The following is a 19,245-nucleotide window of genomic DNA, read 5'->3' as shown; positions in this document are numbered from 1 at the left end:
TTCATCACATCACAGCTGAACTTGGCCCTCCTGTGCAGGAGTTTTTCGCCGTGTCCCTGATGGAAATGGGGCTGAGCTACAGACCAGCAAGGCACGGTTTGAGCCCTTCAGCCTCCGAAGACTCAGTGCTCAGCTCTCGGCGCCCTGGCTTATCTTGGCCAGGGTTCTCCTAGCGTGGACTGCAGGAGAGTTAATGACACCCGCTGGCATCGCCGTGTGCGCCGGGCGGATGGCTGTCCCTCTGAGCAGCGTGGCAAGCTCTGAAAGTGTCAGTGTGGCCTCCACTGAGTCGGTGACCTTGTTAGTCAGACAGGCGGTTCCTGTTTGTAACAGTGAGGGGAGGAGGAGGAGGATGGGCTGGAACTGGCCACTCTTTGCTGCTCTATCTTTTCTGCTGGTCAAACGGGCCGGCACGGGAGCTAAGGCAGCTTGGGAGAAAGCCTCCTGCCAGGAGCAATTCCTTTGCCAGAGGAAGAAGCAGGTTGTGGGACAGGAGGTCAGCGGAGCCTGTGGGCTGCCCTGCTGTCTGTTTGATGTTCGTGTTGCAGATAAAAGCGTCCACAGAGCTGTTGGCACGGCTCCTGAAAGGAGTGTGAGGTCCCAGAGAGATCTGCAGGGTGAAGGGCAAAGGGGACAGACCTTTCTCCACACTGGAAAGCATCATCTCGGTGTGACAGGCAGAGCGAGGACAGTGCTGATAGCCTGCCGGGCTGGGAAAGCATCCTTTCCTAGCTCCGGTTCTTTATATGGATTTTGACCTTCTCATCCATCTCATATGGATGCCTTTGCTTTTGCCACAGACGTTGTTGGCTCTGGGACAAAGTGATCTGTTCCACATGCCCTTGCTGCTCACTCTAAAACTCGGAAGATACTCGACAGTCAGTTGCGCTTACAGATGCACTTTTACCTGAAGGAACCACTAATATCAGAAAAAAAGCCTCCCAAAGCTTCTGCAGATGTGAACCAGTCGCTTGGGCTGGCTCTGGAACAGCCCATCCCTGCTAACCCTCAGGACTAACCAGCCTCCCAGGTCAGGAGGGCCAAAGGTCACTGGGTGGCTTGTGCCCCACCTCTGCTCCCTGGCAGTCGTGGATGTATCCTGGTCGCACTGAAATGACTGGCACTCTGTGGTCACAGCAGCAGGAACCGGGCAGGACCCAAGATTGCACCTCAAACTCCATCTCAGTGAGGCCCAGCCATCTGCAGGGAAGGTGAGTGGCTCGGTGGTTATGGGAGACAAGACCTTTGCTCAGCATCTGGATGGGTGCAGGCTGCTTTAGTGGCCCACAAAAGTGGGAGATGCAGCCCTGGAAGCAGGACGACTGCCTTGAAGGTGCTGCAGGGAAGCAGGGTGGCAGGAAAGAACCGACCCCCAGTCCTGACAAATTCAAATGTCTCCCTTTGAACCAAACTGTGTGGAAAGTCTTCTGAGCTGCTGCGGGGACCTGCCCCTTCCCGTCACTCTGGATGCATCTGTAACATTTGTCCTGGATTACTACACCCTGGTGTCTGGGCTGCTGGGCGGGGTGAGGGAGGGAATTTCAAATGGGCTGGGGCACCCGGGTCTTCCTTCTGTCTGAGGGGATTTCCACCCGCTGCTGCTCTTTCCCTAAGCCAAGCTGCCGAGGCCGATATAATGGAGCCCCCGAGCTCAAAGGAAACGCAGAGTTAATTCAGAGCGACTAAATAAATCGCCGTTCTCCCATCCCTGCTTAATGACCGCTCCTCTCTCCCCACACTGTGAAAGGGGTCAAGGAGATTTGGCAGGGGAGGGGGAAGGGGAGAGGGTCAGGAGAGGTCAGGTGAGTTTTCCATTTCATCCCGCGCGAGCCTGCCAGAGCTATTCTCCATGGTGTATTTCCCATTCAGCTGCAGTGAATGGACACTGATAGCTGTGAAAGGATCTGGCACTGCATGAACAGCCCTTCCCCAAGCACTTGCTCTTGTGCTCTCTCCCACCCTTTCTTCCAAAGGGCTTCCAGGGAGTGGGGAATTAATAACGCTCATAAAGAGCCCCTTGGAAGGTTGGAAATGTAACGTTGTGGTTATGAATGGAAACCCAACGGCTAGCAATACCCTTCGCCCTCCCCTCTCCCTGCTGCCCGGTGGGACAATAGGTTTCTGCATCCAACCTGCGGTGCTGTGGGGAGGGAAGGTGCAGGCTCACATCACCTGGGACCTGCGGGGCCGGAGCAGCCCCCCCGGGGCTCCCCTGCACAGCACCATCGCCTGCCTCCAGTGCTGGCCCCTGCCAGCTGCCTCGGATGCTTCTCCAAAAAAAGGCGGCCTTGACTTTGCTAAGGCAAAGGCTCTCGTGGGGTGAATTTTCCTCCTCTTTGACAGGGTTCAGGTTATTACAGAGCCCTGACAGATCACAAATAGTTGATGAATCTAATTCTCTGTTGTCTGATCATTACTGTGGCTGTTTGTTGAAGTGTGGGGTGGGTGCATGACCGTCATAAATCAGGGAGGCTGCTACCACATTTAATAACATCTCTTGTCCCTTCTGCACCCGCATGGGAGACTGGAAGGATTATGGAGCAGCAGGATATAGATTCTTCTGAGGAATAGATGTGTTTTTCTCTGCCGTGGAACTATACCCAAATTTTATTTTTAAAATGTCTGTTCTTCAGTGTCTTAAGCACTGTTTAGATGCAATTCCTTCTCAGATCCTATATTGGAAAGACTTGAGGAGACTGAGAGGAGGAAAGACTTCTTTCAGCCTTTGCTCGTGCGTGTCCGTCAGCGCCCTGCACGTAGGCCACTGCCCTCGTGTGTCTGGGGATTTGTTTCTTGTAAAAGCAAAAGGTGTGGTTCAAAGTCCATTCACAAGGGTGCACACAGAGCAACGTCTGCGCCCGCCGAGAGAATGGAAGGGGGAACCGAACTCGTACTGGCGATGGTGTGGCTTTGTGTAAGCGAGTCCGTACACCTGACATCAGCAGTAAATTCAGTCCCGTTTCCACATGCCTGTCTGTGCACTTGCTGGTGCTTTTCTCAAATTCAGATCACGGGTTTCCTCGAGCTGGGCATTGCTGCATCTCCGTACCGCATCGAGCACAGGAAGACGGTTGTCAGAACTTTTTCTGTAGCGTGTGAACAGAGATCAAACTCTGAGTAGGGGCAATGTGTGAATCCAATGTGCTGGCTGAGAAATGGGCTCTCGGAAGCCGCTTCCCCTGGCTTCATCCCCGCTCCATCCCCTTGCTCCCTGGTAGCGCTGCTAAGGGAGCTGCGCTCCGCAGAGGCAGACTGCCTGCCTTCCTCCCTGTCCTTTGGGGAGCTTAAGTGGGAGAGGGGAGGGAGGGCGGGAGGTGCAATCCTTCCTGCTTTGGTTGCCGTTGCTGAAAAGGCTCCTGTGCCCGGGTGGGTGGCAGAGAGCCCTCTCCGCTGGGGCTGCCTTTGGCCGGCAGTGTGCTGCCTTGCTCCTGCCCCCAGGACCCGCCCTCCTACCTGCCTGCCAGGTGAACCAGCCTCTCGGAATTGATCTGTTGTTTCTCTGCAGAGGAAGGAAAGGAAAAGTTTGGTTTGCGAGCTTAAAACTAAAACGGAAAACTTGAATTTAAAGATGCTTTACTTCTCCTTGGGGAGGGAGAGGAAGAGCAGAGAAGGAGCCTTACTGCTCAGCAGCAGATAATGTCCCCGTGGCACGAAGGCTCCGTGAGCAGCTGTGAAAAAGCCCCACATGTGGCTCCCTTCTGCGTGCAGGGAACCTTCCACAGAAGGGCTGGTATGCCCCTTTTTGGGGTGCTGGCTGTTACCCTTGACAAGGTGCTTGGCCTGTTCTCAGCAGGGAAGGACAAATACTGTCCCTGTTGTAGAAGTGTGGGGAAACTGAGGCCAGAGGGCAGGAAGTGCCTGCTGTCACACAGCTTTTCGGACCAGCCACCCCCTGTCTGACTGTGAGAGGTCTCCCCATCACAAATTCCAGATCCCCCTGGGCTGGACAGACTGTGCCAGCTCATTTGGGTGTGAGGTAAATGCTGCTGTTAGACCAGGATCTCCCAGCTGGGAGGTGGTTTCCTAACTCACTGCTTCCACATCAGCACAGAGGAGTAGAGCACCAGACCCAAACCAGTCCTCCTGCAGAGCCTGCCAGATAAACTGTCCTGGAAGAGATTAACAGTTTAAATGAAGTGTTTGGTCTTGCTGCTGGGACTGTTATTTAGAGCCAGACTGTTACCTGCAAAACTGCGGGGAATGTCTCATTGTCTTTAAAAAGGAAATAATAACCCCATGTCCTAAACCTCTCTCTGCTGGCTGTTTGTGAAGCACCAGCAAGTCAGCAAGGGGAAGGTGACAAATGTTAACACCAGGGCAGGGCTTTGGGCAAAGGTCAGGTGTGAGTTCAGACCCGGAGCTCCCTTCGGAGGTGGTTTGGGGGAGCGGTGGCCGAACACCCCACGAGCAGCGGGATCACGGGGCTGGTTCACAGCCCGTGTGTGCTCAGCCCTCGCGCGAGGGGCCCGGGCGCAGGTGTGGTGCTAATAACACACCAGAGCTCCGCGTTATCGGGAGACAGGGAGGGCCCTGAAACCAAACCCGCGTGTGTACCTGCGGCTGGGTTCCACCTCTGCTTGCCTGTGAACTACTGCGGGAGCTTTTCCTGAGCTGTGTGCCAGGGCTGGGCTGGCTTGGGGGAGCCCAGCTCCGCAGAGCCACAGGGATCCCCTCTCGCTGCTGGCCCAGAGCAGGTGAGTCCTGGCTTCTGGCTCCTGCGAGCCTCCCAAATCCTCTTTCTCAATCCCTCTGCCCCCGTCCTTACAGATTCATGGTTCAGATGATTTTCCTCCTCTGCACGGGCATTTCCTTCCAGCTAAGCCGATCCATCTCTGTACTCTGTGAACAAAATGAAGTAATTGATGGGTACTGGGATAAAATGCAATTTAAACAGAAAAGGGTTCATACGACTTGATTGCTGTTGACAACTTCTCATCTCTGGCCGTGCATGACTCTTGCCTCTGGGTACACCGGGATTTATTTGTTCGTTAAAGCCCTCTGGGGGTGTGGAGGGGGGAAGAAACAGATCTTCTCTCACCTACGGATACAAAATTCATCCTCTCTGCCTCAACCTGAGATTCTCAGGCAGTCAGGGAGATGTACAGATTCCTGCTTCCTCCCCAGTGCTAGAGATGTCACTGGGATAAAAAGGATGAATTTTTTTTTTTTTTCTCTGTGTGTGTGTGTGAGAGATGTCTTTTACTTAACGTTTGGGGTTTACCCTGGGGTAAGTCCCCTTCTGTAAGCCCTCCAGACCCTGCACTACAGCAGACAGTGGACATTACATCTCCCCTCCAGGCATAGCTCTGAGTGTTGGTGGCTCAGTTAATTTTGCCATGTGAAGTCTGCTTTCTGTAGCTAACCAGCACCAAGGCTTGTGCTGCTGGAGCTGGAGGCCTGCAGCTTAAATTCCTGTCCCAAGGCTGTCAGCCAGCTGGGCACCCATCATAAACGAACAGGGCTGAGACATCCTGTGTCTAGCCCACATCTAAGAAAGGTGGTTGCTGCCCCCAGTTGCTTCCTTGCTGATCCAGTGCATCTGAAGTAATGCTGAGTGTATCTGGGGCCTCTGAGTATTCCTTTGAAGCCTTGTCTAGTGATTAAAGGAAAACTGTTGCTGTTCCCCCTCTGCCGTTAGCTTGCTATTTGACCTTGGGCAAGTCATTGAAATGTTCACAGTTGTTAAAAGGAGATATCTTTTGTGACAGTCGAGGTCTAAGTGAGTGTGGAGGGGGAAGGTGAGGGATCCTGTGAAGGGAAATAATCTGTACTTATTGTGTGTAATTGGCAGCCGGTCAACTCCTCAGCTCAGGAGTGCTGCCTCTCTGCAGCTGCACGAGGTGGAGAGCAGTGCTCGTATCTTTGTAAAATCCTCATCCCCAGCTTCACCCAGTCACCTGCACGTGGGTTATTTGGCTGGTGGAAAGAGGGGAAGAGAGGGAAAAGCGAGAACGCAGAAACTGTCCTGACTGTACCTGTCTACAAACCCTTGTGCAGTGACGGAGGTCAAATACACGTGCTGTGAAGTTAGGGACCACTGATTTGCACCATGTTTGGTGGTGATGGGGAGTTTTATCTCTGCCCAGTGCAGCTGTGGTAAGGCTGTGGTCCAGCAGCTCCTCCTGCGTGCAGCTTTGCATCCCACTCCAGCGCTGTCAGGTCTGCCCCTGCCTGGCACGGCCTCCAGCACCGCTGCTGGGGAGGGAGGCGAGTGCTGGCCTGGAGATGTTCCCCGCAGGAGTCTTCTCCTCCCCCCTGTAGCCAAGGCAACGAATTTAGAGGGGCACGGGGCTGCAAAACTGGATTTTCACCTCGTTTCTTCTGATGGGTTCGCTCTCTGCAGTTTAATAAGGGAAACTGCCCCAGCTAGCTGCTCTGGCACGGAGCGGGTGTCAGGCAGGTATGCACTTACAGCTTTCCTGCAGCCAGGGAGGGAGCGAGCGGAGATAAACTCCTCCGCCTGCGTGTCTCGCATTCTGTTCAGCCTCCTTCATCCGAAGCACTTGGGGGCTGCGCTGTGGTGGCGCAGGAGGCAGAACCTTCTGTGCAAATTCAGAGCACGCTGCACGGTCCAGAAGTGGCTCATAAGCTGAAGCACATTCGGGCCAGCGGGACCCGTTATGCCTTGTCCCCACAGAGAAACTCGGTGGTGGCTCATTTAGGGTGAGAAGTTAGACCATGTGAATCCTGAGAGTTAGACTGCAGTTTGTTTTACTTCTAAACCGATGTCTGTGCAGGAGCTTAATGTCACCCTTCTTGCTAACCCGTTCTGCTTTTCCCAACATAACTACAGTCCATCTTCCCGAGATGCTTTTAGGAAAACAGCTGGTAACCTTGCAGGATTCCTCACATTTGTACACTGACATCGTGACAGGCTTCTAACAGGTTACTAAGAGGCGTCTGCTTACTCTTGCCTTAGCTGCTTTAGCCCCTGATCTGATGTGGTGGCCTCTCCCCTCTGAAAAAGGCTGGAGAGAGGGAGCATGTTACAGGGCAAATAAATGACTCAGACTAATGAGTAAGGTAATTGCTGTTCACTGTTAGATGAGGCTAAAGTGGGTCAGGTTTGTTTGTGAAACTCCATGGAGGCACCATCTGTTCTCTGTGCCCTGTCTCAGGGGCTGGAGCCAGGATTTGGGTGAAACTGCTTCCCTGGGAGCCTGCGGGGCAGCGCGGAGGATGCCCCGGTCATTAGGCAGTGGCCGGGGTCTCTAGAGATGACCCCGTGTGACTGCAGGCGAGTGCCGGCAGCCCTCATCCTCGAAGGGGACCCTTAATTGATTTCACTGGGAGAGGGGACCCTAAAGCCTAAATCCTTAATGGCCCATCTGTAACGTGAGGCTGGACAGGACACTGAGAGGTCATTAGACCTCCCTTAGCCCGAAGGCAGGATTGGATTTTCCCAAACCATGTCTGACAGGTGCCTGTCTCACCTGTCACAAGCCCTTGGAGAGAAACCTGGCCCCAGTGCAGTCCCTGTCTTTTAACCCTGCCCCTCTCGCAGATGTCCCGTCCTCATCCTCCCGTGCCTATCGGGGTGGGGACTGTCTCTTTTAGTGATTGTGTGGCTGTGTGGTACCAGGTTTTAGCCCTTTCCCCTGCCCTGGACCCCGCTGTGTCTAACAAGCTCTCTCTTCTCTCAGACCACAGCATGTGAGCAGAAGGGGAAGCCTGGAGCGGGATCCCTGCCTGCCCCCACCTGGACTCGACACTGCTGGAGCCACATCTTGCACTAAGAGGAAGAGGAAAAGACAGTTCATTCCCTGTTGCTAAAAATGGGAGGCAGCATCTGTCCAGCAGACCAGGAAGGGAAGCTCCAGACCTTGCCTGTGGGGCATCCCTGGGAGCGTGGCAGTGGCACGGCCCTGGGCCACTGAGGGGTGTCGGGGCGGTGTGGCTGCAGAGCGGGGGCAGCATGCTCTTCCACAGCCGCAAGATCCAGCTCCTGCTGGTCAACTCCCTGACGTTCGGCCTGGAGGTCTGCCTGGCTGCCGGGATAACCTACGTGCCTCCGCTGCTGCTGGAAGTGGGTGTGGAGGAGAAGTTCATGACCATGGTTTTGGGTAGGCAGTTTTTCTCTCATCTTCGAGGTGCCTGTTTCCCCTTTGAGTCTGGAGGGCAGGGGCGCACAGGGGCACGGAGGCTTGTCCCCGCGGGGTGGTTGTAGTGCTGCTGTTGAGTCAAGAGCAGCCTTGTGTTTGGAGGAGGGGGCTGTGACCCGGTGAAGCTTACTGAAACATCCCAGGCTTTTTTGGCAGCACATACAGACCAGTGTCCTCCAGAGCTGTCCCCCGAACACCGCTTCTTTCTCTTTTCCAGGGATAGGACCTGTCCTTGGCTTGGTTTTCGTCCCACTGATTGGATCCGCCAGCGACCACTGGCACAGCAGCTATGGCCGAAGGCGACCTTTCATCTGGATGCTTTGCCTGGGAGTCCTGCTGAGCCTCTTCGTTATCCCCCACGCCAGCAGCCTGGCCAGCCTGTTTGCCCTCAACACTCGCCCGCTGGAGATTGCTTTCCTCATCCTGGGCATCGGGCTACTGGATTTCTGCGGCCAGGTCTGCTTCACTCCGCTGGAGGCCCTGCTCTCAGACCTCTTCCAGGAGCCAGACAACTGCCGCCAGGCCTTCTCCCTCTACGCCTTCATGATCAGCCTGGGGGGCTGCATTGGCTACCTGCTTCCAGCCATTGACTGGGGCGGCAGCTTTCTGGCCCCGTACCTGGGAGGGCAGGAGACCTGCCTCTTCAGCCTCCTGGCCGTCATTTTCCTCGGCTGTGTGCTGGCCACACTCTTTGTGACCGAGGAGGCAGCCACCCAGGCAGATGTTCTGGATGGCCCAGTGCTGAAGGACGCTCCCTCTAAGCCCTCACCACCCGCCTGCTGCTCTTGCCAGCTCTCCAGGAGCTCGTGTCTCCTGCAGGCCAGGCACATGATGCAGGCCCTGAGAAACCTCTGCACGCTGCTGCCTCGGCTTCACAGCCTCTACTGCCGCATCCCCAAGGTCATCCGCCGCCTCTTCGTGGCTGAGCTCTGCAGCTGGATGGCACTCATGACTTTCATGCTGTTCTACACAGACTTTGTTGGGGAGGGGCTGTACCACGGTGTCCCCAGAGCCAAGCCGGGCACGGATGCCAGACGCCACTATGATGAAGGTGAGAAGTGAACCAGCTGCTCTGCGCCTGTTCCCTAGGACAGGAGCGTTTAGTGGGAGCTAGGATTGGGCTCAGCACTGCTAGTAATGCCAGAAAACATTACAGGAAACTAGACTTTCTGCAGATGGGTCAGGAAAAAAACGTTTCCCCGTGGCCCGCAGAGCATTGCACAGTGGACCGCACAGGGAAACACCTCTTTGTCCTCAGAGCTACCCAGCAGAGAGCTGGAACTGGCAGTGCAGCCCTGGCCCGGGGCTGAATTGTTTAAGTGGCAGAATGGTCTGGCAGGTTGCGTGCTGAACGGGACCTATCCGGCTCCGCAAGCTGCGGCTGCCTCTGCCGGGTCCTTTCACTGCTCTTCCCTCCTCTTTAAATGCGGGGTGATGGTGCTCCCCATCTCTCGGAGGGCAGGGGCTGGAAAGCCAGGACGTGCTCAGTAGCCGTGAGGTAGGCTTTGCTGCACCTTCCTTTCATGCTACTGTGAGATCCCCATCTCACATCTGTATCTGGAGAGCTCTCGAGCAGCTTCCCCAGTTCTCACCCCCGTCTCCAGTGCTCTCCGACAGTGCTCACTGCTGGAGTCTGAAGCTGCCACGTCCCCACCACGGGATAGTGTCACTGCAGCGCGTTACCTGCTCGCTGCTCTTGCCCTGCTGTCCCATTTTGGCTGCTGTGTTGGGCCAGAGCCCTGACTCACTCCCTAGGCTTTCTTTTCCTGATCTAAGTCTTTTATTCTTGGAGGCACCTTCCTGGCCCTCCTCTTCCAGCTGTACATCTTGCCCTCTGAGTTTTCCACTGACTGCCTCCGTGAGCTCTGCAGTACACTGCCTCTTTGTGCCGAGTGTCTGTTTAACTTAGAGGGAGCTTAATTATTATTTAACACTTGCGCTGTGTAGCTTCCAGCAGGTCAGGACTCCATTGTGCAGGCTGTCATAGAAACATGTGTTGAGTAATGATCCTTCCTCCAAAGAGTTAATGGTTTTAATTCCCTGAAATCTGATAGATCTTTGCAAAGGGTAAGGTCCGGATTGCTACCGGATAATGCAGTCATTTAGTGGATGTTGTATACTTTACCTTGGCTTAAGCACAAGTCTTTGTTCCTTGTGTTCTGTTGCTGGTTTCGGCATCAGATGACAAAGAGATCCTGGTTCGTGAGCAGGTGACAGATCTTGGGTCAAGAGTAGAAAGGTGTGAACGACAACTGCCAAAGACAAGAGCAACATTCGGATTTCTATCTCCTGTTGCCCCTCTGGTTAGACTGGGGTGCTCAGCAGCACGTGTAGGAGATACTCACTGCTGGTGGGGAGGGTGGGAGCTGCAGTCTGGCTGGCGCAACCCTGGGGTACGTTGGTGTTGCTGCTCTGCCTCCTGACCCCAGCCTTGGGGTTGTCAGGGCTGTTTGTGGCTGTGCAACACTCTGCGTGGACTGTACTGAACTGGGCTCTGCAGGAGAGGAGGCCCAGAGGTTGTGTGAAGCCTGGGCGCTGTCAGGGCAGTGTCTGTCACTGCCTCTGCTTACCTGCAGGTGTCCGGATGGGCAGTTTGGGCCTCTTCCTGCAGTGTATCACATCCATCTTCTTCTCGACAATCATGGACCGGATGGTGAAGCAGTTTGGGACGCGGGCGGTCTACCTGGCCAGCGTGGTGTTCTTCCCCATGGCTGCCTTCGTCATGTGCCTTTCCCACAGCGTCGTCGTTGTTACCATCTCCGCTGCTCTGACGGGCTTCACCTTCTCTGCACTCCAGATCCTGCCCTACACGCTGGCATCCCTGTATCATCATGAAAAACAGGTAGGGATCTGCTCCAGAGGGCTCTGGGCCAGGTGAGGACAGCCTGGCCAGCCTCTCCTGCCACGTGTAGCTGGTACAGTCAGTTCAGCCCGTGGAAGAAGACGATGACATGCCTGTGTGCAAAGGTTTTCCCCACGTGCCTCTTGTCTCAGGCTGTGTCTTCTCTGGAGATTCACCTGAAATGGAGGAGATGAGAGAGTTCAGCATCTCCTTCCATAGGCATCCCCTGCTCACAACAAACATTACGCAATTTTTAAAAAGTGGGGAGTGGATAAGATGGGAGAAATCGGCTAGGATTGGTGTATCGAAAGGGATGTCCTGTGTTCGTCTGCATCCTGCATATTTTTAGGGAACCTGGTGCAGGTTAGTTATACCTGTGTGCGTCCTGCAGCCGAGTCACATCTGCAGCACTGCCAACCTGAGGCGCTAAAACAACTGAAGACTTTTCAGCCCTTAGAGGTCCCACTTTTCAATTTTTAGCATGAAGATCAGTAAAATGAAAACTGAGGTCCTTCCTATTCCCCTAGCTCCAAGAAAAATAAACGCTGTGAAACTTTTGACACCAACACAAAAGCTAGTAATCCTGTCCCACAGATGTTATCCTCGTGGAGGAGTCCTAGGAGGTTCCTGAGTTGCACACTGGATTAATAGGAGTTTTTCTTGTGCTGCAAATGCAAAATTAATTTGTGGTTTGTGAGCAGCCCTTTCATCCCAATGGCAGGCGGTTCGCTATGCAGTGAAATAAGTAGGAGTTTTTACCACAGGCATCCAGATGTTCACATTGAACAAATACTTCTGACCAACCCATCCCCATTTGCACCAGACACCCTGTCAAAATAGGGGTACGAGGGAGTGTTCTGCTTTGCAAAAACTTCAGCTCAGCTGGGATCTCCCATGGCCGTAACAGCAACAGAATGAAAGCCAAACTCCACAGCCTGGGAATGGGACGGCCACGTGCCCAACTGTTTGCCAAAGGCCTGACAGGGAAACGCTCTTGGTACGGTGAGGTGTGGGGTATAGCTGGGTTTGGTCTCTCTGTTGCCCTGACTTGAAAATTCCTCATTCCTTTACCAACTGCTTTGCAGCAGGCTGCAGGGAGACCCCCCAAGAAGTAGTCCCTAAAATGCCCTTTGCAGAAAAATCTCCATCTGCCCCATTTCTGTTCTTTTTTTCTTACTGTCGAAATCTGTCGTCGTTTTTGTTTGCCTTCCCTCGCTTCTGCTTCCTCTCTGCTCTTTTTTAATTATTTTTTTTAAACTTTAAACACTCCTCCTAAGCAAACCAGCAGAAGGAGCATCCAGAGCGACTGTTGCTTCCACCCTGCGCGGGATCGTTGCTCTGCGCAGGCTCTCTGAGTCGCTCTGTTCTCCTGGTGCCCTCCCATCTTCACCAAACCTGGTCTAGAACGGGAGGGAAAGATCTGTGTGTTCTGACAGCGCCTGCAAGCCCGGCAGAGGGGCACGGTGGGCAGTCACACCTCCTGCGGGAGGTCAGGGAGAGCTGGGACCCTCCTTCCCACCACTCCCCATCAGCTACGGAGGGAGACGCAGCTGGTGATCGAGGCACCACTGACTCCTGTGGTTGTATCCTGTGTTCCAAGGGGCGATAGTAAAGCTTAAACTCTCGCTAAGCTCATTCCTGCGAGTCCGTATTTAAGTCATTTTTCTCTAGATTTAAATTCTCCACGCTAGGTGGAGAAAGAAAACATCCCTGCCAGAACTCCCAGCTCTGCAGTCCTGGCCTGGATCAGCCTAGAAACCAAGAAAATGTGGTGTGAGCCTTCAGGGCAGCTGAGCAGGCTTCTGGGAATGTCAGGGTGAAACACGAAGGGCTGGAACTAGGGGGGACATCCTAGTTTGGCTCACACAATGCCCTTTCTGTGCTGGGTTTTGAGCTGCTTTGAAGTCTGATGGCAATAGGAGGCACTTGGCAGGATTTTTAAGCTCCCCCGTAAAATAACGGACGGTCCCGGATTGATGCATTTAAGCGTAAATCGATGAGCTTAGGCAGAATTGAGGAGTTGAAGGGTTATAGCGAGGAGCTGAGCAGAGGCCAGGTAAAGCTTTTGGAAGCCGATTGCTCTTTTGTGAAGTTCTTTTCTTCTGGTTTCTCTTCTCCGATTGAATCTGAGACTGTTTGTGCTACAGATCTGCAGCCATGGCCTGGGGCAGCGTGAACAGAGCGGGCTGGTGCTGACACACACTGGGGCAGGGCTGGGTGTAGCTGGGAGCCTGCCAGGACTGCTGAAAGCCTCACGATGGCCACAACAGAGCCTGAGGAGTGCCCACACTCCTGCACCGCCAGCTGTTCATCTGTGCCCAGGTCCCTCCTGCAAACGGAGAGAGAGCTCAGGCAAGCCCCCTCCGAGCCCTGCAGCTGGGTACGGTGCTCTCTGCTCTCAAACAGGTGCTATTTTTTCCTTTTTATTTTCTTTGTTTATTCAGTCTCACCATGAAGATAATGGATTAGCGTGTCCTTCGTTATCTGCTCTACCTCATGCAGACCAGTGGTTGTGCATAATTGCGAATAATGCCCTGGAGTTTTAAAGCTGGAGCTCTGCAGCGTTTTCACTGTCTGCACGTGACTGCCCATTATTTGTTGGCATTAACCTGGAGAGCTTTTTGATCCAAATACTCCGCGTGAATACTGCTCGAGTGAGCCGTGTCCCAGAGATCTCACAGCCTGAGCAGAGTAAGGCAAAAAAGGGGTGAGGAGAAAAAGAGTTTTAGATTTCTCTTCCTCCTGCCCCTCTTTTCTAGCCTGAGTGAGGAGGCTTAGGTCAGGCAGATGAAGCAACTCGGTTGAGGTCATGTATGCACGGTCTGTTGCAGAGCTGAGAAAAGAGCTCTTGCTGAGTTCCCAGCGCTGTGCCATCTCAGCTGGTGTCACTTTTATGTATCCCAGACATTAAGAAGCAGCCATGCATCCAGGGCTCCGAACTGTTCGTCTGCCTTCGGGCCCTTCTGGGTTTGGGTTCCCAGTCAGACACTTTGTGAACACTTCTGTTTGCTCTGGAGTGGACTGTCTGCCTTTGTGATATGTCCAGAGCGGGCTCTGGCCCTTCACTCCTGCCCTGTGAGCGTGCATCGGCTGATTTCAGGATGGGCTGAGCTGTAGTTGGTGCCCAGATTCCCTGGGTGAGGAGGTGACAACCCAGGGCTCAGTGCAAAATGTCCCCAGGCAGAGCCTGGGCTGGCTTTGGGCTGCAGAGGTCTGCTGAGCCCCAGAGCTTCAGCACAACAAAGGCTCCGCTTGGCCCCGTTCCCCCGGTGAGTCAGGGTTGCTTTGAATCCCGTGCCAGTCGGGAAGAGCCAGGCTGGCTCCTGGAGGCCATCTCACGTGGGCCAGGCTCACTGCGGGCACTCCCCACCTCTAACAGCCCGACCCGACACCCACACAGCACAGAGCGGTTTTGCTCGCTTGCACCAGGGCCCCCTCTGCCCCCACCTCGCTTGCTGGGCTCCACCCTACCCACTCATTCCTCACGTGCCCTCCTTCTTTCCCCTAGGTATTCTTGCATAAATACAAGAGCAAAGAGGAGGAAGATGCAGCTCGATTGGACAAGAAATCAGCTTTCTCTAAAGGCCTGCTTTCCAGCCAGAAGCTTCCTTACCAGAACGGGCATGCTGGGAGCCTCTTCTCCTCTTCCTCTTCTTCCTCCTCACCTCCAGCCGCCAGCTCGGCTCTGTGCGTCAGCTCCTCCTGCGACGTCTCGCTCATGATGATGGTGGGAGAACCAGACTCGGTGCCTCCTGGCCGAGGGATCTGCCTGGACCTGGCTATTTTGGACAGTGCTTTCCTCCTCTCTCAGGTCGTCCCCTCCCTCTTCATGGGGTCCATCGTCCAGTTTACGCAGTCGGTGACTGCCTACATGGTGTCGGCTGCCGGCTTTGGCCTGGTAGCCATTTACTTTGCAACCAAAGTTGTCTTTGATAAGAGTGACATGGTGAAATATTCCGTGTGACGTGGGAGGCACGAGGGCAGCACGCAGGCGCCTGCACGTGGCAGAACGAGACGTGCGTGTGTGTGTTCACGTGGCCGCTGGTGCGAAGCCTCGTGTGGCCCCTGCTCTCGCCGTCTCCCCGTTGCTGTGGCCCTTGGGGGGTAGTTCTGGGGCTGGGGGCAGGAGAGATGCGGCAGGGCTAATCTCAGGTGTAAATATGAGGCATCGGGGCGTTGCGCTTCGGGCCATCAGTGCTTTCCAAAGGTGCCTTTATCAAAAGAAAGCACAGCACAGCCAGCACCAAAGGGGGTTATACAGGGGAGAGAAAGGAAATGGGATTTTCCTTTAATAACGGGTCATGTTTCTGAGCAGGAGAGGCAGTGGTACGGGAAGGGGAGGGAAGAAATCATTGGCTCTCCTGTTTTCCAGTTATAGCTGTCTCCTCTTCCCCTGCTTGTTGTAGTTTTACTCAACTTCTTGAGCAATACTTCTGCAAATAGGACACCGGGAGGAGATTTCCTTGGAAAAAAAAAAAAAAAAAAAGATGGAGGTTTGGCCATGGAGCAAAGGGGGTGCGTATGTGTGCTCGCACGTTTCCGTCCTTCCCCACCTCTGCTCTGACTGGGAGAAACCATTTCGGAGAAAAGTTACTATGTCTTGTTTGGGAAAAACAAGTTACGTTTCATTAGGACCAATTCCAAAAGGTGACTTAACCTTTTACCTATGTACCAAGTTGCATCAGATAGAAAGGGCTTCTTAATATTTTTTTTTTTTAATGATTGTTTTTAGCTTTCCTCACACAGTTCTCAGCAACTCTGACCTGTGACTCCTCAGCACTCAGAACTGCCGCCTGCTCTCTCCCCTAACAGATCTAGACTGTTGTGCCTCTTCCACACCAGGCCCCCAAAAGATGCTGCCACATCCCAAGAAAAATCTATTCTCGGGGGGTTTTCAGTCCTGTGACAGTGTGGTAGAGCAGGAAGAGCTCTCCTGCAAGGCTTCGGGGGGACAAGAGTACCAGGCCTGAGGAATTGCTTGTCGCTGGCCACTAGTTGAACTCAGCACTAGTCGCTACCACAGCAGGTACCTGGAGTTGGTCCGACTGTGTCGGTTTTCCCTCAAAGACGTGTCCCCAGAGCAGCCTTCTAGACCAGACTCTTCTTTCCAGACAGACAGGCTCCCGGCTGTGCTGGCGGGCAGGCAGGAGCGCATCTCGCGGAGCGCGCTGCGCCCCGGTACCCAGCGCGGTGCCTGAGCTCGCACCTTGCCAGCAGAGGCTGCTGGAAACAGCAGCGTAAACAGGAGGTGGGCAGGATGAAATGTGCCTGCAGCCGCTCTGGCAGGGGCTCACAGAGCAGGGTGAGCCTCCTTCTTGGTGTGCTGGACAAAAGGAACAGGACAGACACTCTTGATGTTGTTTGTGCCCCTGGTTTGCCAATGCAGATTACATATTTAATATGCTCTACTTGTTTGGGCTTTTTAAAAATTATTTTATTCCCAGCCAGGAGTCGAGACTCCTACTGAGGCACAGTGTGAACAGTTACCGGTGCCTTTTGCTCCCGGAGCACTGGGTTGTTCAGGCGGTTCAGCTCCCAGGTGTGAGTCCCCTTCCAGTGGCAGAAGAGTGGCTGCAGCTGCGTGTCCTTCTGGCCAGTCCCATTCCCCACACGAGCGGACCAGCTGAAATAATTCTGCTGAGGGCAGATGTCTACCACTCCAAGACTACCCGCACACCAAGTAGGAGTCAAGATCCTGGCGCACAGTCGGCTCTTAGACTTTGAAATGATCCAAACTCTGCCTACAGCGCATGGAGGAAAGCAGCTTTGGGAGTACACAGGAGTTCAACAGTCCTTAACTTTGGCTGGTCTAAACAAAGTGTTTGTGACTAATTTTCTGTGGAGGTGTGTGGGCAGTGAAATGCTCTTTTGAGGCTCGGCAGAAGGGCAAAATGTTGCTATTTTTCCAAGGTCTTGTCAGACCATTTCTTGGCAAGGTCACTCCCCTGCTGTCTGCAGACGGGTCCAGAGAAGGCTTCTCCTACGTTTTTTAAACAGTTCTTTCCCGTAAAGGGTCACTGTTTTTGTTTTATTTCTTCTCAAATTATATGCCTACCAGCCTCCCTTTCCCACAGCAAGGTTTGTGTGCTGAAACGCAGCTGCTTTGGGGATGGGTTTGGCAGCTGTTTAACCGCCTACGGAAACAGTTTTTCATCTGTACTTCCTACCCTGGTCTCTGTCCACTTCAGGCTTCAGGAGGAAATCTTTGAGGCAAAATATTATTGCCAGAGGTTGGATGTTTCTTGGACGAATGTTCCTAGTGACCAGTAACCTCTAACCCAAGATTTTTCAAACAGGTCCCTACCTGAGTGCTGAAGAATCCTTAATTTTTATTTTTTTTTTCTTACGTAAAGTGTGGGGAACCTTCACACATGGAGGCTGCTACAAATGATAAGTGCTTTTGATAATTGAGCCATTTACTTAAGTGCCTAAAGAGTACTTCCACACCAAACTTGAGGTGTTCAGGTTTGATGATAAAGGCCTTGAATGCTTCATTACAGACATCCAAGTGATAAAGCAGCGGGCTGGAGGGGGGAGACAGCCTTGTTTTACAATGTCCTTTGGTTTGGAATGTGAAAGAATAAGATGCTGCAGTTCCTGATGCATAATTGTATCTGTCCCTGGAGAGGAGAAGACTTAAGCTTGCCAGATACCCCGACTGACCTGCCCTCCACCCGCTGAGGTGGCTTTGGTGTGGCTATAGCCTGGCTGTAGCTGGTGGACATGAGTAGGTTTGGGCTCAGGGCGCAGCAGGCTCTGTCTTGGCTGAGCGGGAGCGCTGGGGGTCAGTCAGTGCAGGTTGGGTCTCAGGCCTGTCCTCCGCTGATAGACCGAGCACGTCTTCAGCCCCCCCTGTTCCTCCATCCCCATCACTGCACTGGGTCAGGGATTTGGCACCCGAATCTCCTCGGCAAATCTGGCTGCATCCAGAGTGTTGATCCTGCTGGTCCTAGCAGAGGGCAGGCTGGCTTTGTCCTGTTCTCTCCCAGTTCACATACGCTTCCCTTGATTGTCTACCAAGAGACTCTTGGATTTCTCCTCTCCCCCTGGCACCCTTCTTCCCATCTCTCCGTCTGGAGTGAAACCCAGCGGATTCAGGAATTCTGAATTCCGGTTACACCAGGAGAAGGTTGGGGCCGTTTGCCCCGAGAGCGTGGCTGTTTGCAGGAGGGGAGGGCTGTAGGAAACCGCTGCAGCGCTCGGGTCCTGGGCAGGAGGGGGACCAGGGCAGCCGCTTTCTGTGTGAGAGTCCAGCAGGGAGGGAAGACAAGGCAGCAGTGCCAGAGAACGGGGAGAGATCAGGGCGAGGGAGTGGGGGGAAGAGGGGGTTCGGGGCAAATCGGAGGCCTGTAGATGGGGGGGTGAGGGGCACTGGCTGGAACTGGGTTTGGCACCGGGCGGTGGGTGGGGGCGAGCCCCTCGCTGCGGCCTTGCCCTGGCCGTGAAGCTCCTCATAACCCTCCCAGCCTGCCCCCAGCACCAGCCCAGGAGCTGGCTGGGCAGCCTGAGCTCAGCCTGGAGCTGGGCCCTTGGCACCTGCCTTCCCCCAGCCCGGAAGGGATGTCGCATTTGTCGTCACCGCAGCGGCCCTGTCCGTGCGCTCTGTTCCTACCAAAAGTTTTTCCTCCTAGTTGAGGCTGGCGCTGGGGCTGACAGGAGAGGCGTTTCCAGTTGAGAAACTCCCTCCTTGGTAAGCCTGGCCTTGCTGACTAACCTGGCGTGCCTCTGCTAGGGACAGCTGCTCTGTCGGGGTCGCGTGCAGACCAGCAAGGGACGTGTTCTAGTTCAGGTGAGCGCATCCCCTCCACGCTGTTACCGACAGAACCTGCACGAGCATCAAAATCTCCCCAGGACTTGATAATTCCGTACGACTGACGGGGACGAGCTCTGCAGAGGCGGTTACGGTCGGGGGTAGGTGCGCTGCTGCTTTCTTCTCACGGGTGAATCGTGCTGCGCCTCTCCGTCCCTCCTGTGAGATGTGGAGAGGCGGGGAGCGGAGGGGAGAAGGGAGAATGTCTTTGTAACGTGGGACTGGCGTGAGGCTCCAGGGAGGGTCTCTGGATGCCGTTGCTTCTTTCGAGATCACGTGCTGTCGGCAAGATGTTCGTGGTTTATTTATTTCGGTAGAGTAAATATTTTGTATACGACGTAAGAGGAAGGCTATTATAAATTTTTATGAAAAGGAGGAAATAAAAAAGGCGTTGAAATGGGACAAACGGCGTGTGTCGCTGAGGAGAGGTGGGCGGGGCGATGGGTGATGGGCGGGGCATTGGGTTGTGGGTGGGGTGATGGGTTGTGGGC

The 19,245-nt window shown here is 54.2% G+C and overlaps 1 protein-coding gene across 1 annotated transcript; it reads left to right on the top strand.

Moving 5' to 3' along the window:
- Positions 1 to 4,632: 4,632 nt before the first annotated feature.
- Positions 4,633 to 18,296, top strand: SLC45A3 (solute carrier family 45 member 3). The gene is made up of 5 exons (XM_026864286.1): positions 4,633 to 4,694; positions 7,644 to 8,063; positions 8,320 to 9,153; positions 10,679 to 10,944; positions 14,453 to 18,296. The coding sequence occupies exons 2-5, from the start codon at positions 7,916 to 7,918 to the stop codon at positions 14,906 to 14,908; spliced, it is 1,704 nt and encodes a 567-aa protein (XP_026720087.1). The 5' UTR covers positions 4,633 to 4,694; positions 7,644 to 7,915; the 3' UTR covers positions 14,909 to 18,296.
- The last annotated feature ends 949 nt before the right edge of the window (positions 18,297 to 19,245 follow it).

The sequence above is a fragment of the Athene cunicularia genome (assembly GCF_003259725.1).
Source record: "Athene cunicularia isolate RWA chromosome 26 unlocalized genomic scaffold, athCun1 chr26_part1, whole genome shotgun sequence".
NCBI classification, from domain to species: domain Eukaryota; kingdom Metazoa; phylum Chordata; class Aves; order Strigiformes; family Strigidae; genus Athene; species Athene cunicularia.
Note: the sequence above shows the minus strand (reverse complement) of the source record. Positions and strands in the feature narration are given on the sequence as shown.

What these genes read in the sequence shown, in the direction of transcription:
- SLC45A3 (XM_026864286.1), top strand. Translation starts at nt 7,916, where the DNA reads ATGCTCTTCCACAGCCGCAAGATCCAGCTCCTGCTGGTCAACTCCCTG. An exon ending in GTTCATGACCATGGTTTTGG is followed by an intron (nt 8,064 to 8,319) that starts GTAGGCAGTTTT and finishes TCTCTTTTCCAG; the next exon opens with GGATAGGACCTGTCCTTGGC. An exon ending in CAGACGCCACTATGATGAAG is followed by an intron (nt 9,154 to 10,678) that starts GTGAGAAGTGAA and finishes GCTTACCTGCAG; the next exon opens with GTGTCCGGATGGGCAGTTTG.